The sequence below is a fragment of the Cetorhinus maximus genome, chromosome 9 (genome assembly GCF_964194155.1).
Source record: "Cetorhinus maximus chromosome 9, sCetMax3.hap1.1, whole genome shotgun sequence".
Taxonomy (NCBI): Eukaryota; Metazoa; Chordata; class Chondrichthyes; order Lamniformes; family Cetorhinidae; genus Cetorhinus; species Cetorhinus maximus.
Window position 1 is genome coordinate 93584605 of NC_135887.1, and position 27128 is coordinate 93611732.

Consider the following 27128-nt stretch of genomic DNA (forward strand, 5'->3'; position numbering starts at 1 on the left):
GGAAATAAATAGTCACCTGGTGGGCGGGTTCTCGAAGTTGGAGGCCATCCATTTTGGAAGGAGCAGCAGCCTGCAGCTCAGGCAAGAGACAGGGAGAGAGCCAGAGAGAGAGGTGGTGGGGGAAACTTCCATCTTGAGGTGCCATCTCTGCAACTTTTAAAAGTTTTAGATCAAAAAACAGGTTCAGCAGCCAGGCAACCATGTTGGAGGGGAAGAGGGGAAACCCTTGCACAGTGCAGGTGAGGGCCATAAAGCCTGCCTGGGAAGTAATTTCACCACCGCCTCCCTAATTCCTTCCCAGTCTGTCACCTGGCAGCAGACTTATTGCTCAGTTGGCCTCTGACAATTGGCGTGATAGACCATTTACCCACTTAACTGTGGGCGGGTAGCCTTTCCAACCATCATCCTGCCCCCAGGGCAGGTCTGGGGGTGGGATGGTGTTAGCAAATTGAAATGCCAGCTGGCAGTGCAAATTTTCATCTTCTGTACTTGCCCACATATGGGAGTTAAAATTCAGTCCAAACCATTAGGCAGTTTAAACTGAAAGGCTTTTTTCAACATTTCAAGAAAATCACAATCTTTCCTTATGCTGTAAAAACTGATTTTTTTTTGTACCTTAAAGTGCTACATGTGCAGCAATTTCACTGGTGAATTTACTGAATATCCTTTCTTGCTTTAAATTCATCATAGAACATACGCTAGAGTTCTGAATACAAAAATATGGTTACAAAGCAGAATACTACAAATGCTGGAATTGTGAAGCAAAAGCTATTGGAAACGAGTCAGGCAACAACCAGCTGACTCTCTGGGTGTGGACACAGGTAATCCCTGATCCGCTGAGCAATTTTTGTTACAAAAATGATACTTTCCCCCTCTTTTTAAAAAAAAGTAATGATTTTGAGCAATTTTCTTGAACATTGCTGGATGCTGACAAGCCTGGGACGAGTGTGAAGCTGGCGAGTGGAAGGAAAGAGTTAATCGACAGCAGATGTCTCATGTGCATGTGGTTCTTATTTGCATTCGAGGCTGACGTATAGTTTTAAGGCGGGCGAGCCGAGGCTGCTGTTTCTTCTTCATCGGTTTGAGCACAGGAGCTGTGCAGATATCCTAGTGGTTGCTATGAAGGTGGGAGCTTCGTTGTTGCTGCTGCTTTTGGCAGCATTTGCTGCCTGCCATGGGCTCTTACGGTAAGTGGGGGGTTGAAAGGAGGGCGGCTTACTGAGATAGACTGGGCTGTTGTGATGAAGGATTGTTTTGCTGGGTTTCTGTCCCCGCTCCCTTTTAAAACAGCTCAGCTGCTTGCTTTTCCCCAAGACTCTCCTCAGCTTTGCAAATAGCAACAAGAGGCGCTGAGATAAAAACAAAAAGCTAAAAGCAAAAAGCTAAAAACAAAAAGCTAAAAAGCTTAAACTCCCCCTCCCCCCATCCCCACCCCGTTTCTCCCCCCCTTTTTTAATAATTTATATAGATTCTTCTTTCCCCACCTATTTCCATTATTTTTAAATCTAAAACTAAAACCTTGTTAGTCTTTCCACCCCACCCCCACTAGAGCTGTACTTTGAGTATCCTGTCTTCCATTCTTAATTAGCACTTTTCTTAGACAAATATCACCACCTTCAACACTTCTTTGATCCTTTTGTCTGTGACATCTTTTGATTATCTGCTCCTATCACTGCTTGCTTATCTCCACAATCACCACACCCTCAGCTCTCTCCCCCCCACCTTAAACCAGCTTATATTTCACCCCACTCCTAACTATGCTTCAGTTCTGCCGAAGGGCCGTGAAGGCTCGAAACGTTAACTGATTTCTTCTCCACCGATGCTGCCAGACCTGCTGAGTTTTTCCAGGTAATTCTGTTTTTGAACAAGAGGCGCTGGTTTGTTGAAGGTTACATCTGTGGTGGGGAGGATCTTCCATGTGTTTATAATGAAAAGCGTTTTATTTTTAAATTGTATTTGTTGCAGTTGTTAGCTTTTCTGTTTGTTCATTTGTGTGTCTGGCTGTGTTCACGCTTTTGAAATAAATAATTCCATATAATCATATTTACATACTGATTTTCCTTCACTCTCTCCAAAGAAATCCTCCCGTTTTCTGCTGACAAATCTAGCATTGAGCTCCTTTATTGTGGTCCCACCCCCACCCCCACCCCTAACCCAAACTAGTCCGGATATCTTTTATTTACCTCAATTTTTCAAATCTCAATGGCCAGTTAAGTCCAGTGGCTGACTACTTGTTTCTGGGGTTTAATCTGTGTATTGGGCATTTTTATAAATAATGGGATTGTGTGTGTGTTTTAAAAGGTGTCCCATCCCCATCTTGTGTTGTGCACCAGCAAGTCAGCAGTTGGCTCCCATGTGAGCTGACTTGCTCAGGTGATATTTGTCATCCAGGGTGGAATTTAATAAGAAGAGCGTGGTTTCTGATGGCAGGACAGAAAGTGGGTGCCATTTCCACTTGTGTGTTGTGATCCACAATGCACACCATCATGATTCAAATTTTAAGTATGTGTAGTGGGCACATGTCTTGTGCAGTCACAAGGTGGAGTATCATTCTCCGCTTCCTACCTCATCAGCTGCTGATGCCACAACAAGGTGTGATGGTTGTAAAGGTATTGGGGGCACATTGGTGGCATGGGTGCTGAGACACTTGTACTATACTGTGCTCATGTATATAGATATTGCAGTATATTTTGTTCAGTTGACTATTGTGTGCATTATGTGCACTGTTTTTCTGGAAACATTTCCTTTTGGAGGGGATATTGCACAGTCATGCTTCATGTTTGGCGGTCATTGCTAAATAAAGTGGACTGACATCTCACTTATGTAGGCAACAAGGTGGCAATGTGTTTGTGGTCACTGTCTGTGTGGCATGATTTGTATCCCCAAGGCAATACAACGTAGCTGAATATGCTGCATCTGCTGGCCCCATAAATGACTTGCCAAGCAGATTGGTTAAGGTCACTAATGTGTGGTTGAGGTCACTAATGAGTGTGAGGAGTGATATGTTGCTTGTGCCATCATGGCCTTGAACAATGTTGTCAAGGAGCAGAGAGGTGGCTCATTCTAGCTTCATTGGCTTTGAGTTTCAATGTAAAGCCAGTATCCTTGGGAGGAGTCACTTATTTTCATCCCATGTGAGAACAGTCCACTCCTCTTATTCTTCTCGGGGGTAGAGGATGTGTGTAGTGAGGCCATTGCATTGGATGGAGGCTGGCTGAAGTGGACACACAGCTGGCAAAGGTTTGCAGGTGAGGTACTGATGTTCAGGTAGGTACATCACTCGTGGTCAAAACAATTGAAGATGTGGTTGTCCCTGATAGACCTGGTATTTCTCTGCATGGCCCTGGCACCTGAAAGAGCTGCCACAAGATCTGTCATTGAGGAGATTAGCAGCTTCTCCATGTCATTGACAATCCTTCTCCTCTTTACAATGACAAGTTGTGCAAGGCACAGCAGACAAAAACAATCCTGGACACCCACTGTGGTCTGTATTGCAAAGCTCCACCAGACTGGTCAAGGCATCGGAACTCCGTTTTAAGCAATCTATGTCCTCTATGATTGCCCTTGGTGAGCAGTGATGCTCCTCTGCAGGGCTTTGGGGATGAAGCACAGGTGTCACGTGCCATGTCCTGAGTGTATAGCCCTTGTCACCCAGGATCCAACTCTGCATTTGGGCATAGGCCTCAAATAGCTATGGCAACTGGGAGTTCCTTAAGATGTGTGAGTCATACGAGCTCCCTGGGAAACGATTAGGCACCTGAATAATTCTTTTGCAGTGGTCTGAGACAACTTGAATGTTGAGGGAGTGAAACACCTTCTTTTCAAAATGCAGCTGACTGTTCCCAGTGAGTGTTTATGGCCACATGTGCAGTCGATTACTCCCTGTACCTGTGGGAACCATGAGATGGCCCTGATGCTCTAGCGGCCTGGCTATCACGAGTCAGGGCATTGGTCACATTCTGTATGCAGCCTGGGAAATGCTGCACCTCCCTGTCTAACCCTGAAATGAGACACTGATGTAGATGTTTAGGGCTGCAGGACAGCTGGCATGGGACTCCCTCCAAAGCCACAGGACTGCAGATTTGTTGTAGGAGCACGCACAGATCAGGAGCTACCCCGTCTGAGAATGCCTCAGATATCTGAAGATGGTTGGTGTGCCTTTTGAACACGTGCTGACTCCGCAATGATCTTCAGACATGAAGACCACCTTGGTTGGGTTCCTCCTGACCTCACTCCCCCTCGAGTGGTGCTGGCAGATGGCCAAAGGGCCTTTGTTGTTGTGTGGCGAAGGCCCTCCTCTGGCAAATCCTCTTCTTCACTATCTGCGATTGCACAAATATTGGTGTATGAGAACTATGTGAAGAAGGCAGGCAAAGATACGAACACCTGATGACAGGGCTTTTGATCCTAGAGCAGGTGCAGTTGATCAATGGGAATGCATGACCCCCTCATGGGCCACATCCAGAACTCCTCCCATCTCTCAGCAACCTGATCTACTGCAAGATAATTTCTTAGCAGCACCTGACCTCCAAGGTAACAGTTTCTTAGCCATCATGTCGATGGGCACTAACACTGTTACCCTGCAGCTGGACCCCATCCACATCAGGGTAGCCAGCAGTCCTAAATTTTCAGGGATTATCCTGTAATTTGGCCTTTTGTCCTGGGTCATGCCTTCCCGACACACCATTTTGTCCCGTAATTCATCTGTCATTCCGTTCTTTGTTTCTGCATGCCTCAGAAGTGTTGAGGTGAAAGAAACTTGAGATTGGCAGAACAAAACCAAAGGATGCTGGAGAGTGCAGATTGCTTGCAATTAATTTTTAAAAAGGGCTGCAGATGTGCAACTCATTCCCAAAAAGCTACCTTATGCCAAATAGTTAGAATCTACATTTTGGAAAGAGTATGGGAGATTTATAAATAGGGTTACTAAGTTTGACTAAATGTATTCCTGGCAGGTTCATCACAGGACTTGGCCCAACAATGCAGCCATTAGTTGGCCAACACATCCAACTGGTGACCCACTGCCTGCCTTCCTACCACCTCAGCAAAAAGCCCAATTGGATGATGCTCGAAGGCCAGCCAAGTGGCCTCCACTACCTCCCCCGCCAAAACCAACATTTCCAATATTTCTATCTGGTAAAGAGAAATGGTCAAACAAAATGACCAAAAAAAAACTTTTTAATGTTCTTATGATCCATCTCCAGGGTTGCACACAGTAGTGCCCTGGAGATTTATCTTCAATTCCTGGAGACTCCAGGTCAATAGAGGATTGATAATCCTATTTATAAACCAGATATTTTTGTTCTTAACTTGGAATTTATATGTATACAGTATTGGTGTATGTACTATCTTATCTATCTAAAGAAAGAAACCCTAGAAGGTAATGATAACTATACGAGTGACTGCATCACTTAATAATGGAAATACTGAGAATGGAAAAAACCCTCCGTTTTCTGAAATGTCAGCCCTATGTTTGCCTTCTAGATTGAATTTGTCTTTGTTCAAGGTTTAACTTGAGGTAGTGCTTCAGACACTTTTGTTTCTGTTATTTATTATCTTGTAGCCCTTTTAAGTCTTACTGATGAGTAAGAAGGTTATGGGTTTAAACACCACAGCCGGTTTGAGCTTTGTGATTAAACTTGATATATCTATGCAATAATTGAGTGATTATTGCATTTGGAATTGCTCCTCTTTTTTTCAGGTAAAATATCTATTTAACAGTGACCCCCATCTGCCTATACAGTTGAACATAAAAGATCTTGTCACTATTCAAAGAGCAGGAAAGATCTACTGACATCCAAGGCAGCATTCATCTCTCAGCCACCATCACTGAAAAACTGATTATTTGATTATCCATCTCATTTCTTATTTATAGAACTTTGCTATGTGCAAATTGGCTGTGTTTGCCTATGTTACAGTGACTACACTGTTTGGCTACGATGTGCTTTAGAATATCCTCAGTATGTGAAAGACATTATATGAGACATATTCTTAAAGTCCCATTTTCCTCTAGTCTTTCTTAACTTTCATTCTTGACCATTATTCATGGCAGTTTTAGGAACTAGAGACTATTTACAACTGCAATTCAGACCTTTTAGCAAAAAGATTTGTTAATATCATTGAAGGAGACTTTAAACGGTGGTGAGAGAAAATTGAATAATGTCTAAACCTTAACTAATGTGTGAAATTAAAAAGGCAAATAGCTGTACATTCTGCTCCCATCATCTTGGCAAGCTGAGATAATGTTTTGCGCTTCTGTCTCTGGGACTCTGGCTCAAACTCATTCTAGATTTTGGATAAAAAGCTCCTGCCTTTTGTCTTATCTGTGTTCGGGCTGCCTTGATGTGATCATTGATCAGTATGGATCCATTGCACAAAACTGCCTACACTTCAGCAATTTGTCAGAAATAGTATAAGGATCATCGATTTGAGAACCCCTACATTGAAGCTGAGGTTTCATAGTGTTGGGAGTGCTTAATGGGCTTTTACCTTATGTTTGGCTGAAGGTGACCTTGTAGGGCTTAATGTTGACCCTCAGTGGCAATGTATTCCATTCTTACCATATTAACACTTCTCATAAGTACTCATCATTTTAAAACACAAGGAGTGGGGACATGGCACAAAGATGCTTATCAGCTGCCAAAAGTAGTTTGAACCATTTCTCGCCTGTGTTTCTTCTCGAAGTGATGTGGCTTGTTTCTACAGGATCATTCACTGGAGCTTCCTAACTGAGTGCTTGCTGATTGAGCAGTGACATTGAATGATCCAGTGTTTCTAGAACCTCCAAGTCTAGTTTGTGATGAAGGACTGCTCTCAAGATGCTTGTAGCTCTAAGCTGCCCTGTCCCTATCAAAATTTGTATTTTTGTTTTACAGAATTCCTTTGAGAAAATTTCGCTCAATTCGACGAACCTTCACTGATTCTGCTAATAGCATTGAGGAACTCCTTGCAGGAGACCAGTACTTCAAATATAATTTGGGCTTTCCACATAGCAATGAGCCCACTCCAGAGACATTGAAAAATTACCTGGATGTGAGTACTATTTCTAACTGTGAATTAAAGTGAATGTGACAGCATAGATGTGAAATTGGTTAAATAATAATTCTGTTTACTGTTCTGTCTTTTAGCCTGGGGGTATGTTAAGTCATATCTCCCAGTGATTGGTGTTTGAATAATTGTTCTTTAATATGTATATATAAATGATTTGGATTCCAGTGTAGGAAGCATAATATCAACATTTGCAGACAAAGATGCATTTAAGACACTTGAGTACATAAGGGAGGAAGGAATAGAAGGATATGTTGACAATGTAGGTGGGAGGAGGTTTCTATGGAGCATAAACACTGGCATAGACCTGTTGGCCTATTCTTGGGCTTGTATCATTCAAGGAAAAAACATCTTTAATACTTGTTTGTTTATTCAATACTGTGCATGCTCTCCTTGCAACAAGGGTCAAATCTGAAGCAGATTGCATCTTCCTACTCCACGACTTGGATCTCTTAGGTTGCCTATGTGCTGCTTGTCATTTAGCTTTTGCAAACTGTTGTGAATAATCTACTTGCAGCCAGAAAGATGGTGTTCTAGATAGTGGTGAATGTAGCAGCGTTAATCTTTCTACCATCTTCAGTGTAAATTGAGACAGGGCGGGCCTTAATTGGCCTGCCCACGTAAAATGGCAGCACCGCCCCGATCGGGTTTGCCCCCGCACAACCCCCCCACCCCGATGGGGGGGAAATTCAGCCCCATGACACTCAATTACTGAATTAGCAATAGGGCTGGTTTCCCAGTATCACCAACCCTGCATTAATTGATCAACCTCAGTTGCTATCTGAATAGTGGCTCGGCAAAATGTGATACTGTCAGAACTGAAGGAAATTATCTTGAATATTGGGGACTGAATTTTACTAGCATCCAGAGGGCTGGTAAAATAGGGAACCACAGTGACAGTTCCTCTTAGTGTACCATGTTGATCATTCCCCATTGCAGTCCTGTCAGGGAAGTTTGCCAATAGGGTAAGAGGTGAAGTAGATCAGCTGTTCTGCTCCAATGAGGTGGGCAGCTGATTTGCATAATGAAGGGACGATTCCCAGGGTTTTTGACAACCATGGAACCGGTCCCTTGACTGACGAAAGCCACCAGCTTCGTGGACGCCTGCCCTGCGGCAGCCTGGGGGCTTTTGTTAGAGCTATAGGCTTCATGTCCCAAAGAGGGGCCCACGTGCTCAAAAGGCAACCTCTGTCCCGACAATCCCTTGGTGTAGTTTCTCCTCCATCCTGTCGGGCCTATCGCCTTTAATCATCCTAAATTTTACACTTCAATAGCTGACCATGGGCACCTACATTTTGAGCCTCTGGTGGCATTGCTGAGGCTTCAGAGCTGCCAGTCCTCTGGGCTAGCAACACCAAGAGCCTGACTGCAGTCCTTGGCGAACCATAAGGAGGACTGGTTAAGGAGAGGGAAAAACTGAAGTGATGAGAAAAATAGGAAGAAGGTCAAAGCATTAAAAGTCAGGTGAAAGGAGTGGAAAATGAAATGGGGAGAAGTGGTAAGAATTTTTAAAGGTGTTAAAAGAAGCAAGAGAGATTTGAGAATGGGGAGGGTGGGAGAAAGAGGAAAACCTTTTAGTTGTGCAAAAGGATGAGTTCTCTTTCGAGACTAAGAAATAAACAAATTATATTCGTGAGCTGTGACCAATCTGTGGCTTAAATGTAAAGAAATCTCTTTTTTTCTCAATTTAGGTGTACCCATCCACCCCTGCCTGAGGCTCCAGGATTACATGAATTGAATATTGGCAAACTTGACTAAAAGCAAAATTGTAATAACATACCTGTTGAAACATACCGTGCCTTGGACCAGTTTGTTATTACAGTGCAGGATATTTGATTTACTAACAGCAGTATTGTTGTGAGGAGGTCTTGTGGTGCAGTGGATAGTATCCCTGCCTCTAAGCCAGAAGCTCCGGATTGAAACCCCACTCCAGGACTTGATGGCCAAGGAAGGTGTGTTCGTAATGTGGCCAAACAAGTTGAGTATCAACTTGTAAATCCTTCCAACCCTTGCCACCTGACATTGGGATGAGATTCCTGGTCAGCCATGTGATAGAAAGAATGCTGGACTAGCCATAGCTCCAGGCTACAATATGCATGTTGCCACAGCAACTTTGACTCCGGGTGAGTGGAGTGGGGGTTGGGGGGGTTGACTCAGGTGGCTGGTGTAGATCAGATTGGTGCGAACAGCACCGGATTCGACCTCTGTTTGAGCTGGGGTGGATGTGGGACCTGCCTCTTTGCCCTACCAATGGTGGAGGTTGTGGCAAGGGCAGGTACTGTTTTAATGTCTGTCAAATACATCTTATGCAACGGAAGATCATACACTATAAAAGAATGACAGTCCTCCTGTAGGAGGAATATCTGGTTAAGTCACATGAACTACTGTACTCTTCAAATAGTGCCCGTGCCTGACTGTAGCACACATTGTTTTTGGCATCTCATTTTGAGAGGATTTTTGATCATATAACACACCTCAGAACTTCACTGGAGTGTGGGCTTAAGAGTTGTGTGCTCAGACTCGGGACCTGAGCTCAGTCCCCTGACTCCAGGGTGAATGTGTTGTCAGCCTGACCAAACTGACCCTATGTCACATACAGTCAGTGTAAGCTAATTGAGACGAAAACAGAAAATGCTGGAAAAACTCAGCAGGTTTCAGATTTCCAGCATCCGCAGTATTTTGCTTTTATCTTTTGCTTTTAAGCAAATTGAGCACTGGACGTTTGTTCATGCTTATCTGTGGTAAGTATAAGTGTTGGCAAGGTGCTATCTAGTTAAGAGAAATGCATGTCTATTTCAAGCTAACAAAATATGAAATTAAAATCAATATTTCACCTTTTGAAACTAAAAATTCTTAAAATTAATGCTTTGTTACAGACGGTGATGGGATGGGTGTGCAGTTAATTCTAGTCCCACTTCCCCACAGGTCACAGCAATAGTTTAAATGTTTAATTCACACTCAGAACTGTCCAATTGTTTATCTTTGATGCTGTTATTCCTGGCATAAAAAGACTCTAGCCATGCTTCTTTCAGTAAACACATAAACATTTTGATTTATTATAAAACAAGCTACTTTTTAAAAACCAGTTAATAAACTGGTTAACATACAAACTATAGTTTAGAAGTATAACGATTTTTCCCCTGGTTTTAAAAAAATAAATTAATAAATTCGAACCCCCACACACACTCAAACACAAAACAGGACAAAACAAACAGTCCCCTGCAGAATCTGGGAACGTTTCTTTTAAAAAAGAATAAAATTCGAAGAGATCTCTATGCTATTGATCTAACAGGATTCTGGTCATCAATAGGTCTGGAAGTTCCTTCAGACGGATTTTTTGGTGAAACTGACTTTGATTACCCTTTCTTATCACAACTATGTGATCTCTTGGGGGTGGGGTGGGGAAAACAGATGTGTTACCCTGATGAGATGTATCTGAGGAAAGTTTAACGCAAAGGCGGAGCAGCAAGAGGGAAAGTGTCTTTTTCTTGCAGCCTGCTCCTAAGGTGCCCACACCCTGTTTTAGAGTAAGATGTTCAAAGAATACTTCTCTTGGGCCAGGTGTCTTTAACCAATCAGCAAGAGTCTTTAGTCTAGCAACAGAAGTTCTTTGTCAACTTAGATAGATATATAAAGTATCTCTTCCCTCTCCAGGTGTTCCCTTCTAGACATCCATCTTGACCTGTGATTACTTGAGGATTGGCATTTTCACAGCCCAAATTAATATTGCAAACTCAAGAAAGAATATCCAAAATTCAATGTCCTTCAAATTTTTCCAAAAACAGGTTCCTCACAACGTATTTTAAAGTTCAGTGTGCTTTTGTTCTGTGACTCTTATAAGTCAAATCAGTTTTTATGTCTTGAAGTAAAATGTTCTTAGCAATGACTATTCTTTAATTGTCTTGCTTGCTGTCAATTATTGGCTGCAAGCCATGAAACTGTTGTTGCAGTCACTGTTCAACATATGTCAAAATACGTGACACTGTAAGCGTAAGCTTAGTACTGAACTGCAGTTCCCGTTTCTATCTCTGCTTCCTGTCAGGCAACCCAGCAATAAGCTTTGTCATCTTTCTTCTGATGTAAGTGGTGAACCACGCAACATGAGTAGGCTAATTCAGTCACATGCTGCCCTTGTGCCTACTAAAAGTGCTGTAATCAGTTTTTCCTGGGCTTTGAAAATATGTAACTTGACCCGCAGTTTGACCAGAGTTTTTAAACCATATTTTAAAGTTATACTTAAAATTAGAAAATTATTTTAACCATGGTTGTTAAAGTTCATACTTGGCCTATAGTGAATGCTTATATCTAGTGGGTTATGAATCTTGTCCACCTATGACCCTTGAACAAAAGAAGCCACATTGTAGTTTCAGGGAAACTCACACCTTTGTTATCTCTGAGGAGCCACTACTGACCACCTGTGGACTGCACAGCCCAACCTCAAAGAGCTATTCAAAGGCTACCTGCATTTAATAACCCAGGCTTGCCAGAAGGAGACTGATGGTCTGCTAAGACAAAAGGTCCTGCAACCTTTCAATTTGTAGTGGCTGGGTCATTTCACAATCTTCAAAACCCAGCCACATTCCAAACAATTGATACACATCCTTTGGAGACTTGGATGGAGAGGTAGGATCATGTGACCTAGGTCTCTGGCTTGTTGAATAGCTCAGTCTGTTCTTTAACATCTGACTAGCAGCTTCACAGATGAGAAGCTCTGTGTAGGTCTACCTGGACCCATCTACACACTGCTAGAAATTATATATCATCACCTACATGACGCACACACAGATGAATCAATTTCATCTTGCAGTCAGTGCCATCGGAAAAGTGAATATACAGCGTTGGTTTCCAGCCAAGGAATATCTCATTGGACTTTGATTCTGGACTCTGGAACCCATGTGAAACAATATTCCTTTTATCTGTGGTCAGCGTTGGTTTCCAGCCAAGGAATATCTCACTGGACTTTGATTCTGGACTCTGGAACCCATGTGAAACAATATTCCATTTATCTGTGGTCTTTGCGTTGGTCGGCCTGTCGGCGTTTTTGTGTGTGCAAATCCTATCTTTAGTTTGCTGTGGGTTATGAATAGAAAATTGGATCTCACCAAAAGCGAGGGGTTGGGAAATATGCCACTGCTTATGAAGAGGGAAACCAATCAAAACATCTCTGTTTACAGATGGGTGGTGAGAGGAGAAATTAGTGCTGTTTAAATTAACCCCTCCTGTCCATAACATCGGACGCACACATTCTAAGGTTTTTGGGCAAGTGATGTAGGGGAATGTGAGGCAGAACTATATGCAGTGAGTGATAATTACATGGAACTGTCAGCCCACAAAATGGTGGAAATGGAAACAAACAATGATTTCAAAAGGCAATTGTATGGGCACTTGGAAGGAAATAAACTGACAGGGCTATGAGGATTAAATGGGGACTGACTGGATTTCTCTGCAGAGAGCAAGCAGTAATTCAATGGGTTGAATGGTTTCTTTGTGCTGTAAATGACACTCTTAACTGGGAAATTGAGGCTGTGAATGTTCAGTATTTAGTTATGACTTAAATGATGGAATAGAAAGCCGCGTGTTTAACTTTGACGTTAAAATAAATGGCATTGAAAGCAGCTGTAGATGGAAACATAAAATTATGAAGATAGATTAAGTCACTGGCGGGGCGGGGTTGGTGGGGGGAACTAGCAAATATTTCAATGGAGACATCTACTTTGGACCTAAAAAAGATAGAACGGGGTACTTAATACATGGTCAAAAGCCCAAAGAGACTGCAGTGGGGTGAGGATGGCGTACCCAGATACATCAGTCATTAAAATATGTACAAGTACAAAAATGCTAATGGAATGCTTTATAGCTAGAGAAATAGGATACAAGAAGGTAGGACTCATCTACAACTATTACAAAACCCTGGTTAGATCACACCTGGAGTGCTGTGAGCCATAGGGAGCACCACACTTTAGGAAAGCTATATAGGCCTTGGGAGTGTAGCATAGATTTAGCAGATTGCTGCTTGGATGCTAAGGGTTAAGCTACAAGGAGCGAGTACATAAATTAGGAATGTATTCACTGGGTTTTTAGAAGGTTAAGGAATGACGTTGATCAGAAATTCAAGGTATTAAGGGGAACAGAAGGTAGATAGAGAAACTGTGTTTGCTGGTTGGGGAATCTAGGACTAGGGCCGAGTCTATTATAGAGCCAGACCTTCTGGGCAGCTCCACTAATGGCTTGGTTAACATTTGTACTGCCCAATATGGCACTGAATCACTTGAGTCAAGAAGATTCAGAAAGGTGCTGCAGTCGGCCTTGGGAATTTTGAACTGAGGGAAATGGGAGTGACGTGGGTTGAAAGAATGGAATGGAAAAGAGTAAATAGATTATTTCCAATGACTTGGCTGCCAGAAATGGTCACTTGGACAAGTGAACAAATTACTAGTGGACTACCACCTGTGTAACTGGATCCCAGTAAGATTTGGCATGATCAGTAGAAGGGTATATAATACTGGATTACTATTACTATAGTACCTTTTTAAAAACTGTTTACAGTGTGTATCCCATGTAAGTTTATGGGACCCCGCAAATGCTGCTTATAGTTGAGTTTTTTAATGTACTGTTTTTATTTGCTTTTTTCTAGGCCCAGTACTATGGGGAGATTGATATTGGCACACCACCTCAAAAATTCACTGTGGTGTTTGACACTGGTTCCTCCAACCTCTGGGTCCCTTCCATTCATTGTTCTCTAACAGACATTGCTTGCTGTAAGTTTATTTTTTCTGCCCCTACACCACCACCCACACTCCCTCCTGTGTCCCTTTTCAAAAAAAAAAAGTACCCAGCTTTTTGGGAATTTTTGTGCATATTAAATTGCTGGAATAGTCCTATGTTCTACCTTTTAAGCATTAAACACAAGACTGTTGGACTGGATGACATAATGGAGTTTGGAGTTGGATTGAAAACCTGAAGTCTTGTCTACTGGCTGTAAGGAGTTTGAAGTAGCTTCAGTCTGATTCCTATGTTAGGATAATTTGTGCCAAGTTCCTAATAGGCCCAAAGAGCCATAAGTTGACCGTCTAAATTAGCGACAGAAGAATAACTGGTTTGGGAAATGGGAAATTTCCCGTAGTGGGTGCTTTTGGGTTCAGGTGTGTTGCTCATCTATCATAGAGACCTTTACTCCACATTGAACTAATGCTGTATCTAAAGTAATGTGGGAGGTCGTTACTGCTAACCAGTGGGGACCCAAAATAGTAACAGTTGCATTCTGAGTAGATAGATGGTTGGGAGAAAGCTGGGTTCACTAAACTGGAATCTAAGTTAAATAAAGATGGGAAGGAAAGTCTAAAAAGGCTTTTTATTCAAAATATCCATTTTACGTGCGGCAAAAGAATATATATATATTTTAAATAGTGTACCTAAGCATTATGAAGGTGGTTTCTGAATCAACTTCTATTTGAGCTGCTTTAGGACACCTACCTGTCCATTAGTGTGGTCAGGTAGAAAGGGGAGCAGTCTCCATACAAATATCAGCTTTTCAATATTGAAGTTATACCCCTGCTGAAGATATCAACTAACAGTATAAATATGGAATTTAAAATGGTACCAAAGTCTGAAGGTACCAAAGTACTTTACAAGATCTGTAGGAAGCTCATAGTTTGTGGATTTTTAAGCTGAAATAATGCCCATGTTTTATTTGGAAAGCAAGCGAAGATAAATTCATTTGGGGAGTGTCAAGCTTCTTTCTGAAAAGCCTGAAGATTTTATTTGAAGAAGGGATGCACATGCTCACCGTTTAAGTCTGCAGGGAGTGAGGAAAGCTAATGAGATGAGTATTTGTTGACCATATGTAAGGAGAGAGTGTAGCTCTTAGTATGGGGGAACAAGCCATCATCAAAAATTATTGGCAGTCTTTTCACCAGTACCTGTAGTATGAGAGCTAAAATGTGTTGTTTTTACAGATAATTTTCCAACTTTTACCATAACCCGTTCTCTCTCTTTTAAAAAGTGTTGCATCACAAGTATAATTCTGCAAAGTCCAGCACGTACGTGAAGAATGGGACCGAATTTGCCATTCAGTATGGTTCTGGCAGCCTATCAGGATACCTCAGCCAGGACACTGTTACAGTATGTACAGACCTTTTTTACCTTGCTCAGGAGAACAAAAGTTGGAATACCATAAATGACCAATAATTTTAACTCGTCCTTTTTGGATAAAGCATGCAGTACTGTAATTCTGTGCGAAGTCCTCTTCTACGGAAGAATGGGGCATTTGGAGAAAGAGTTTCTAATTTGAATATTTTCAGACATGTGAATCGGCTTTAGCTGGTGCACTTTCTCAACTTGTGTCCCTAAAGTATGTTGGAGAGGCAATCATTCCCAATTTAGAGGGACAGAATAAAGCCTTGGTTTTCCATTTTGCTCCATGCTCACCAAGCTGATTTTTTTTCTCTCTCTGCCCCCCCCTGCATATTTTAAAACAATGGATGAGAGCACTAATACGAACAGTGGCTTATATCTTCAGCTGCCTCAGATGCAATGTCCCAAAGAGCATTTAAACTCAACATTGCACTAATTAGACACCATAGCTTAATAGATTGAATATACTATGCAATTGACCCTTCACAACAGAATAATATTGTACATTGCATAGTTACATGTTTCTGTCCTTAAAACCATAATGCTTTGTTTGCCATGAGCAATATCAGGGTTTCCCAATGTCAAATCCTGATGCTGATGAGGGGGGGGTAAGTGGTCTAAAGCAATTTTCCTCACTGCTAGACTGATTTAATATCAAATTAATGTGTGTGTTTTTTTTTTATATACAAACAAGTTCACTATATTGGATCACTTTCAGTAGCATTGCCAGACTTCATAATCTGAAATGAATTGTTAATGTTGAATGCGATTCACCAAGGTAGATGAGAAAGTGACAGTTTAGAGGTTCAGACTAGGTGAACACTACCTTGTTCGAATAGAGATCCCATCACACTTGATTTTTGCTCACATTAGCCACTGATCCACTTTCCATATTTTGATGTTTGCAGGAAGCAGCATGTGGCAAGTTCCATATGTTTCATTTGCCATAATTATCAGCCTCGTTTGCTGTTATAAAACAGACATCCCAGGTTTCCAAATCAAAAGTAGAAAGAGAATATTAAAGCTCAGCCTAAAATTGATTACATCATTTCAAACCTTAATTGTGGCCCTTGTGGGGAGTGGGGTTGCTCTTTTAGCTATAGCTAAAAGAGGAGAGTTTTTGTTATCTATTTATTCATTCCTGGGATGTGAACATTGCTGACTTTGCCAGCATTCATTGCCCATCCCTAATTGTCTTTGAAAAGGTGGTGGTTTGGAGAAGTGACTTTGCATTGTGGAATGCCATAGTCATGTGACCTGTCATCCTGTGTCCATTAAGGCTTGCGAGCAGAAGCCATTTCATCCACCACTTGGAACATGGTGTCAAGAGTGTGTAGCTGAAATCTAGTGGATTTTAACAGCTGTAAAAGAGCCAGCTGCTGTAAGAAACAGCATAGAATAATTTAAGATGTTCAGCCTGCAACTTTATAAGGAAATTGACTGCTCAGTGAGTCAGTAGGCTTGAATATTCTAGTACCACCTCCTATAGAGATGAAAGGGGATTTGAGAATGAATTGGAAATCCTTCCAGTCTCAATTACAGAACTATGAAATTGCCATAGAGGTAAACAAGGAAACCCAAATGAATAAGGGTAACAACTCTGTTGTCTATGCTGGGGAAACAGTGGTACAAGTGGTATTGCACCCTAGACGTGACTGAGGAGCAGAAAAGCCAGTCTTGTGAAATTTTGAAGGCTTTCTTTGAACCCTCTACTAATATTTATGAACAGTACACATTCAATGCCAGAACTCTGGCACAGGGTGAAAATATTGATCTGTATGTGACTTCACTGAGACATCTAGCTGAGTCCTCTGAATTTGGGCAACAAAGGTAATCTGACCAGAGAGAGAGAGAGAGTTCCAATCCTTGTCGTGAGAGTACATCTGCTGAGAAGAGAAACTTGCACTCAAAGCTATTGACATGTGCAGAAGCTCTTGAGGTTGTTAATCAGCTTAAGTGTTAATGGGAGAACAGATGAGGCTTTGCACTATGCCTTGCAGATGCAAGACAATAGAAGGAAAGGAAGAAATATTTCCAGAAAGGCCAGCGGCAAGACCCAGGCCAGACTACAGGATGTAAATATTGTAGAGGACACCACACAAAAGGGAGCGTGGACACCACATGCAAAAGGAAGCATGTCCAATGTAGGGAAAGCTGTGTTCTAACCGCAAGATGCGGAATCACTTTGCATGCAAGTGTTTGACTGGCAAGAAGAAAAGCAAGTGAATAAGAGGTTGCTGGAGAGATGTCAGATGATTCTGATGAATCAATCTGTACCCCAGAAAAGGTTGCACTGTCAAGTCTTAAAGAAAAAATGGTTTGTGACTATTGAGATGAGGACTGCAGAAGGACAGCAAGTTGATGTGAAGTGTCAGACACTGGTGCTACATGGAACATCATGAGCTTCACAGATGTGTGAAATTGATCAAGAAGATGACCTGAAAATGAAGCCGTTGAAGGTAAAGTTGAGGCTCTTCTAATGGAACAATGCATACCCCAAGAGGAGAAACTTAGCTGAGAGTCTAATGCAATGGAAAGAAAGAAGATCTGCATTTGCAGATAGTAGACTTTAAACAAAATCCACTCATCTCAGCTGAAAAAGTCAAAACCTTGAACTGGTAACCCTCCATGTACCAGAAGAGATTTACAATGTTCTCGCATGGCACCAAGCCATTGACTGCTAAACAGATCCTGAGCAATTATAAAGCTGTTTTCACAGATCTTGGATGTCCTCCTGGTGAAATAGATGAGCAAAATACCAACTCTACATCTTCCAAAGAGAGGTCCAGTTTGAGACAAGATAGGAAGTTGAAAAGATGGAGTAATTAAGAAAATGGCAACTCTGCAGACTGGATTAGCAGCATGGCAATGGTGAAAAGCTGGGAATGGACCTATGCACAAAGGACCTCCATAAAGCTTGGAAGAGATCTCGCTACATGCCAACTATAGAAGCGTAGAAAAGTCACAGCACTTGAGGCCATTCAGCCTGTGTCTGCACCAGCTGAAGAAGAGAAAATAAACTAGCCGCCCATTCTAATCTCACTTTCCAGTGCCTGATCTGTCTTCAGGTGCTGATCCAGGTACCTTTTTTTTTAGTTGAAGGTTTCTGTCTCCTCCACCAAACCAGGCAGCAAATTCTACACACCCACCACCCTCTGGGTGAAGTTTTTCCTTATGTTCCTGAAGAAATTTTGCCACAGCTTGCCAAGCAAAGATCTGATCCAAAGGATGGATACTGGCAAGTGAAGCTGGATGAAAGCAGCAGTTTTCTAACTGTTTTGGACACCATTTGAGAGGTCCAGATGGTTGTGCATGCCATTTGGCATTTCTACTGCCCCAGAAGAGTGTCACCTCTGACAGCATGTGATAGTCAATGATATTCAAGGAGTGGAAATGATTGTGGGTGATCCATCAGTTTATGGATGTGGATGGAAGACATCCACAGTGGGTGGAATCTTATGTTGGTGGGTGTTTACAGTCCTACTGAAGTCAATGGACTATTGAATGGCTTGCTGCATTTTACAGCCCTGCCCTGCTGAAACAGGGCTGCAAAATTCTGCCCCATGATCAGAATCTAGCAAACTGCAGCTTGTCAAGACTTCCTTTTATTTGTTTGTTTCCTGTGTATAAAGGCTTGAGCAGAAGCCACCAATTGGAACAGTGCTGGCGAGCTGTCTTGAACTGCTGCTTTTGCTGTGAAGGCACTCCCACAGTATTGTTGGGTAGGATGTCCCAGGATTTTGACTAGTGACAGTGAAAGAACAGCAATAGCCAGGATGGTATATAAATTATAGATTGTTCCCATGCACCTGCTGCCCTTTTAAACAATTGGGAAAGTGCTATTGAGGAAGCCTTGGCAAGCTGCAGTGCACCTTGTAAATGGCACACATTGCAGCCATGTTGTGGCAGTAGAGTGAATATTTAAGTTGTGAATTGGATGCCAGTCAAGTGGTCTACCTTGTCCTGGAAAGTATTGAGTTTCGAGTTTTGGTAGAACTGTAGTCCACTCGGCAAGTGGAGGATATTCCATCACACTCCTGACTCTTGTAGTGAAAATGCTTTTGGGAAGTCGAGAGGTGAGTTACTCGCTAATGAATACGCAGGTAGTGACCATTTTTGTAATTACAGTATTTGTGGCTGGTCCAACTAAATTTCTAGTAGTTGGTGGGGTTTCGACATTATGCTATTGAACATCAGGAGGCAGTGGTTAGACTTGCTCTTGTCAGAGATAGTCATTTCCTGACACTTGAGTAGTGTGAATGCTACTTGCTGATTATCAGCCCAAACCTGACTGACATCCAGGTATTGTTGCATGTGGGCACAGATTGTTTCAGTATCTCAGATGGTGTGAATGGAACTGAACACCCTGAAATCATCAGTGACCATCTCCACTTCTTACCTTGTGATGGAGGGGGAGATCATTTGAAGCAACTGAAGATGGTTGGCCCAGGACACTACCCTCAGGAACCCTTGAAGCAATGTCACAGATGGGGAATTAATTCTTGTGGAAGTGCTTGGTATCTGCATCATTGGATGGCATGACTAGTCTCTCCTTGTTTCCCTGTCCTTGGAAGACCCTTTTAAGTTTCTGCATTACCTAACTGTGGTAAGTTAGCACTCATTTACCTGGCCATCATCATCTGTTCCACCAGGGAGCCATGTCCCTTTCCACTTTGGGATTTTTGATGCCTAAAGCTCGCTCAAAATATTATAAAGGTAACCCTGTTAATTAAAGTGAGCTCTGTGCACTGTGCCACGTGGGTGTAGGTGCAAATTACACTGCATCCTATTTATGGTTGAGCTTTCAGCTTTTTTTCTTCCCCCATCTTGTCTGTTTATACCATTTTAATATAAAATAAAATTGATTAATGAAAGCATTTATTCTGATTAGTTAAAACTAAGTTCTGCTTTCCAAGTCTTGCTCAGTCTACCCATTTTATGGTCAAATAGAATCTTACAACACAAAGAGGCCATTTGGTCTATTAAGCCTGTACCAGCTCTTTGGAAGAGCTCTACAATTTAGTCAATGCAATTCTATTTTCTCCCCCTAATCTTGCAAATTAGTCCACTTAAGCCCGGTTGCCCTTTGAGGTTTCCTCTTGTAAACTGAATCTCCATTCACGTAGGACCTGAGAGTTAGAGAAGAGCAACTTTATCCATCTTTTCTGGAAGATGATGAATGTCTGGGATTCTCCTAGATGCAAATGCACTCAGCGCTTCCAATTAGCGAAGAGAGACTGGGCACTGGTGTTCCGGTAAACTTAATGTTGACGGGGGTCGGGGGAGGGAACTATGGCAAATAGTGCTTCTTTCTGAAATGTGAACTACTGCTTCTGTGTCCTGCAGATTGGTGATATCAAAATTCAGAATCAGTTGTTTGGTGAGGCCATCAAACAGCCTGGTGTGACTTTCATTGCTGCTAAATTTGATGGTATTCTCGGCATGGCCTACCCACATATCTCAGTTGACGGTGTTGTTCCAGTGTTCGACAATATCATGAGGCAAAAACTGGTGCAAAGGAACGTGTTCTCTTTCTATTTGAACAGGTAAGATGTAGAAGCTGATTCAATTCCAAATATTTTTCAGAATACTCTATACATGTCTCGTGTGGGCAGAAAACTCTGATGGACCAGTCAGCATAACTATCTGTAAATTGTATCATTGTTCAAAGTGATGGAGATGCTGTTATCGTTTCATTTTCTAGGAACCCAGACACACAGCCAGGGGGTGAGCTTATGTTAGGTGGCACTGATCCCAAGTACTACACTGGAGATTTCTACTACTTGAATGTGACCCGTCAGGCATACTGGCAGGTCCAAATGGATAAGTAAGTTTGTTTGCATGTTTCAGGACTAACACTTGAGTAGTAAAATTTGCATCTGTAGCACTTCTGTGTGCACAAGATGAGGCTGGGAGTCGAGTGTATTATAGGGCAGGAACAGCCATTAAGGCTATTCAACTTCACCTCTCTCTCTCTGAGGCAGCTGTCTTATCGTACAGATATTTTATGCACTGGTCAAAAGTTTGTAGAACCATGAAAATGCAAGATTCAAGTGGTAGAACATGTATCACTTCCATGTTGTAGCAATTCAAAACTAATCTCTCTGCTATCACTGGCTAAGCTGCAAAATGCCCCCACATTCCCCAAAAACCTGGGTGGGTGTCTATTACAGATTCTACAGCTCCTTAATTGAATAATTTTGCAGTTGTATCACGTGGTTTGAATTAATTCTGTTAATTTCATTGGGGGAAATGAGTATCCTACGCCATTTCAAGAGAAGAAATTGTAGCTCATCATTTACTTTTATTTTGAACATCTACATTTATTTTGAATTCCTGCACATGGGACATTTTCTAATGTCCCTTTTTATTGCTATAAAAAATGATTTATTTAAATTTCACATTCTCTTGAAATTCCTGATCTTGTTTCCATTTAATATAACATTCATGTTTTAGTACAGTTTTTTTTTGATTCAGGACTCTGAAACATCACAACACCTTCCATGCAGAAAAAATTGTGCAAGTGTAAATTGTAGTGTTAGGCCTAATATTGTCTGATTTAGGTCTTCAATGTACGTTGACCTTCCAAATTTGATTCTGCCTTGAGCAATAAAGGTTTTTAATGCAGCATTTCTATCAGGTGTGTGCTGGGACTGACGTATTGACCTTGCTGTGTTGTCTTTTTGATTAGAGTTGCCGTTGGTGACACATTGACTCTGTGTGAAGGAGGCTGCTCAGCTATTGTAGACACAGGAACTTCTTTAATCACCGGACCTGCTCAGGAAGTTGCAGCCCTGCAGAAATCCATTGGAGCTATACCACTTGCTCAAGGAGAGGTGAGAATCTACAACAGAATTTCTGCAATCTTGCAGCCTCTTTCCCCACCCCAAGTCCAGTCTTCTGCCTCTGAATTACACATTATCAGTTGCAGCAGCAGTTATGAAGCTACAATTGGTCAAGGTGCCTTGTCTAGGAGCTGGGGTGGAGAAAAGAGTTCTGATCACTAACTGTGTTGGGAAATGCTCATGTTGGGGGCATTGGGTGAGAAATGAACCAGACTTGGACATTATGCCATTCACGATTGGAAAAGTTTGTTGATGCCTACTATCAAAGTTCATGTGAAGGACAGGCACTTGGGGAATCCACCTCGAGGCTGGTGGGAGTTTTGAAATGAGAAACTGCTGGAGCCTTCAGAAGGAAAAGGAAGTGTGTTTTAATAGTCTGGGGTGTCTTGTTGGTTGTTATACTTTTCTAGTCATTCCTAGAACACAGTTCAGTGAAGGGAAAGTGATAAATTGTAACAAAAGCAATCACAACAGTAACTTGTATATTTTTTCCTTCCTCAGTACAAGGTTGATTGCGATAAAGTCGCCTCGCTTCCTCCCATCAACTTTATCCTGGGAGGACGGACCTTCTCTCTGACTGGAGAACAGTATATCCTTAAGGTGGGTATTTAAAGTTTAAATTTTTGCTTGATTCCTGATACTAATTCAGAAGGGAGTAGACAGATGCACTGTATACTTTGCAGCAATCCCGGACAGCCACATCTGTAGCTTGGGCAACTTCGGCTCAGTTGCTGAGCTGGAGTCTGAGTTGCAGATATTGCGGGGCATCGGGGAGGGGGAATTACCTGGGCATTTTGTCACACCTCTTAGGTTAGGCAGAACCTTCAGAGTTGGTCAATGGTCAGAGACAGGAGGGTGTGACTTCAGGTCTGGCAGGTATGGAGAACCAGTACGTAGTGATGGAGGAAACTGAGCCGCTGATTTGTCCAACAGGTATGAGGTGTTTGCTACCTCTGGATGTGGAGAAGGACTGCAAGGCAGATGAGCAGACTGGCCATGGCACCATGGTGGTGAATGCCAATCAAGCGGGGGAAGTGCAGAGGAGTGAGAGTGTGATGGACCGTATAGTCAGGGGGTTAGATACTATTCTCTGCAGCCAGGAGCTCTGAAGGTTGTGTTGCCTGTCTGGTGGCATGGTTAGGGACGTCTCCTCATGGCTGGTGAGGAACTTGGAGGGGAGGATCCAGCTGATGTGGCCCACGTGGGAACCAACAAAAGTAGAATCAGGAATGATGCTCTAAGTGAATTTGAGGAGTTATAGACCAAATTTAAAAAGCAGAACATCAAAGGTAATCATGTCTGGATTGTTACCTGAGCCATGTGCCAATTGGCATAGGGTCAAGCAAATTAGAGAATTAAATGGCTCAAAAGAATAGTGTGGGAAGAAGGGCTTTCAATTCATGGGGCACTGGCATCAGTACTTAAGAGTGAGCTACTCCATTGGGATGGGCTTCACTTGAACTGGGCTGGGATCAGTATCCTGATAAATCATATAATCAGGGCTGTGGACAAACTGAGGGGGTGGAAGGGTTCACGCCTTTGTCTCTCACCTAGGATGTAATGCTTATGAAATGATTTAAAGGTTGCTACACTTGCCTCTGCCCTGTCCCTTCAATATATTAAAACTACTTGAGTTGGAAAACCATCCCCATCAGCTGACTCTCAGGAGGTGTACTTCTCCTTCAGTATCTTTCCTTTCTTTTAAAGATGTGGTATCTACCATAACAAGGTGCTACATCTGGTAATCTAGTGAATGCAAGTGTTCTATTGGCCATCAAAAAGGTCTGTTTGGGTACCTGTCTGAGGTGGTGTCTTGGGGCAGATGCCTCAATAGCTTTGATACTGTGTCTTCCTCTTTTTTTAAAAAAAAAGAAATTATTCATGGGATCTGAGCACCACTGGTACAGCCATCAGTTTTTGCCCACCTCTGGAAAAGGTGGTAGTGGGGTGGCTCCTTGAACTGTTGCAGTCTTGTGCCTTTAGGCAGGAAGTTACAAGAATTTAACCCAGAAGCAGTGAAGAATACAGGTTCAAGTCAGAATGGTCTGTGTCTTAGAGGGGAACTTGGTGTTCCCATGTACCTGCTGCTGTAGTCCTTCAAGGTGGTAGAGGTGGCAGGTGCTGCTGAAGGAGCCTTGGCACTTTCTGCATCCTGTAGAACATGCATACTGGCCACAGTACACCAATGGTGGAGGAAGTGAATACTTAATTGTTGGATGTTTTGGCTTAGCTTAGGCTGTGAAAATTGTTTTTTTTCCAAGATATGATTTAATACTTGTTCACTGTCCTTTCAGGAAACGCAAGCTGGTATGACTCTCTGCCTAAGTGGATTCATAGCCCTTGACATTCCACCTCCTGCTGGCCCATTGTGGATTCTTGGAGATGTATTTATTGGGCAGTACTATACAGAGTTTGACAGAGACAATAATAGGGTTGGATTTGCAACGGCTGTGTAACCATGACTGCCACATCAACAATCCAGTAGAATATTGAAAATTGAAGTGCACTAATGTTCAAAACCAACTTGCAGCGGTAATAATGAGAATCCCTTAGACTAGTAAGTTATCACAATGACTTCCAAGCATTTGCTAATGGACGGGTATGGGCTGATTACTTTCAAGCTAATGGAAGAGCAGAATGCTAGTGATGTGATGGGAATGTAAAATTGTCTGTTTCAGGGCTTTGGCGATCCGTTTCACTATATGGTGGTACTTGTTTTTAGTTTAAGACACCTTTTTGTGGTCTGAATATTTGTCTCAGTGTAATAAATCCACTTTTTGATGACACACCTGTTTCTATCCATTGCTCCAAGTCCCATTTGCTTTGCTTGAGATTGACCTTTCTGATCCCTTTTTACAAAATGTGATGTTTAATACAATGGAGCATCACTTGTCATTAGCTGTATGTATTTGTTTTCAAGGAGGCAAAAATGTCACACTGATTTGTCAAAGACATGTACTCCTTAACCCAGTCCAGGAAGAAATATTAACCCTAACAGTGAAGGTGCTAAGTGTGATTATCGTGACTTTTGAGGAAGGATCAAGGGAGAGAAAAATCAGAATTTGGCTCTTGCTGATTCACACTAAAGTAAGTGAGGCAAAAATGGAACCTGCAAAAAGAACCAAAATAGAACGTGAAGAAAACTTGGAAGGGAGAAAAAGTGGGAGGAGAAGATGAGGAAAAACTAGAGTTGTTAAACAATGGAAGGATTGTTACATAATCCACATGATTTTAATTGTTTTAAGAATATTTTGGCATCTGTTCTGTGGTTGTAATAGAAGTAGATGTAATCGAATAAACTGAAATACCAACATGTTACCATATTTGCATGTGCATATAATTTCATATTCTTAGCATCCGTTTAGTTCAGCTGATGGCCCTCTTGCTGCTTGAGTCACAAGGCTATGGGTTTAAACACTCCACACATGTAACACTTGGGCCTCAATTGCATGTTCTGGTGGACATTAAAGAATTTGTCACTATTTGAAGAAGGCAGAGTGCACATGGTCAGTTTTGCTTTTTTTAATTTCTCCTTGAACCAAAAATATTAATTAATAATTAAACTGCTCATAAAGTGGCCATCGTATTTGCCTAATGTTGCAATTAGAACATAAGACCATAAGAAGTAGGAGTAGGCCATTTGGCCCATCAAGCCTGCCCCACCATTCAATAAGATCATAGCTGAACTGCCCCTGATATTTCAAAAATCAATCTACCTCTTTCAATACTTTTAGTGATTTAGCCTCCACAACTCTCTCGGGTAGAGAATTTCAGACATTCACTACCCTCAGAGAAAAAAATTGCTTCACATCTCAGTTTTAAATGAGTGTCCCCTTATTCTGTAATTATGTCCCCTAGTTCAAGATTCCCCCATCATCTGAACACCTACCCTGTCAAGCCTCCTCAGAATCTTGTACGTTTCAATAAGATCACCCCTCATTCTTCTAAGCTCTAATGAATAAAGGCCTAACTTGTTTAGCCGTTCTTGATAAGTCAACCCCTTCATCCCTTTTCTTTTGAACTAACTCCAATGCCAGTACTTCCCTAAGTATGGGGACCAAAACTGTATACAGTACTCCAGGTGTGTCCTCACCAACACCCTGTAAAGTTGTAACAAGACTTCCCTATTTTTAAACTCTAACCCCCTAGCAATACAGGCCAAAATTCCATTTGCCTCTTTAATTACTTGCTGCACCTGCATGCTAACTTTGTTTCATACACAAGAACACCCAGATCCCTCTGTGCTGCATTTTTTTGGCGTCTCTCTCCATTTAAGTAATAGTCTGCCTTTTGATTTTTTTTTCTATCAAAGTGCATGACCTCTCACTTTTTTCTACATTATACTCCATCTGCCAAGTTTTTACCCACTCACTCAACCTGTCTATAGCCCCTTGCAGATTCCTTATGTCCTCATCACAACATGCCCTCCTGCTTATTTTTGTATTGTCAGCAAATTTGGATACATTACACTCTGCCCTTCCTCGTCATTAATATGGATAGTAAATAATAGAGGACCTAGGACTGATCCTTGTAGCACTCCTCTAGTTACATCTTCCCAACCTGAAAAAGACCCATTATTCTTGACTCTGTCTTCTGTGTGTTAACCAATCCTCAATCCATTCTAGTACATTACTCCCAATACTGTGAGCTACTATCTTGTGCAATAAACTTTTTATGTGGCACCTTATGGAATGCCTTCTGGAAATCCAAATACATTACATCTACCAGTCCCCCTTTATCAACTCTACTTGTTATATCCTCAAAAGAACTCTAGCAAATTTGTCAAACCTGATTTCCCTTTCATAAAACCATGTTGACTGTTTGATTGTGTTAAGCTTTTCTAAATGTCTTGCCATTTCTTCCTTAAGAATGAACTCTAGCATTTTCCCAATGACAGATGTTAGGCTGACTGGCCTATAGTTTCCTGCTTTTTGTCTTGAACAGGGGTGTCACATTAGCAGTTTTCCAATCTGCTGGGACCCTCCTGGAAATCTGAGTTCTGGAATATTTTGACCAATGCCTCCACTATCTCTGCAGCTGCTTCCTTTAAAACCCTTGGATGCAGGCCATCAGGTCCTGGCAACTTGTCTGCCTTTAGCCCCA

At 42.0% G+C, this 27128-nt stretch overlaps 2 protein-coding genes across 2 annotated transcripts in view; one reads left to right on the forward strand and one right to left on the reverse strand.

The window, feature by feature from the left end:
• Nucleotides 1–27128, reverse strand: part of syt8 (synaptotagmin VIII) — a 351409-nt gene that overhangs the window by 244134 nt on the left and 80147 nt on the right. The window lies entirely within an intron of this gene.
• Nucleotides 1027–25343, forward strand: ctsd (cathepsin D). The gene is made up of 9 exons (XM_078549113.1): nt 1027–1187; nt 6876–7032; nt 13682–13805; nt 15050–15168; nt 20527–20726; nt 20885–21007; nt 21872–22016; nt 22527–22625; nt 24320–25343. Exons 1-9 carry the CDS (start codon nt 1120–1122, stop codon nt 24479–24481), a joined length of 1197 nt encoding a protein of 398 aa, XP_078405239.1. The 5' UTR covers nt 1027–1119; the 3' UTR covers nt 24482–25343.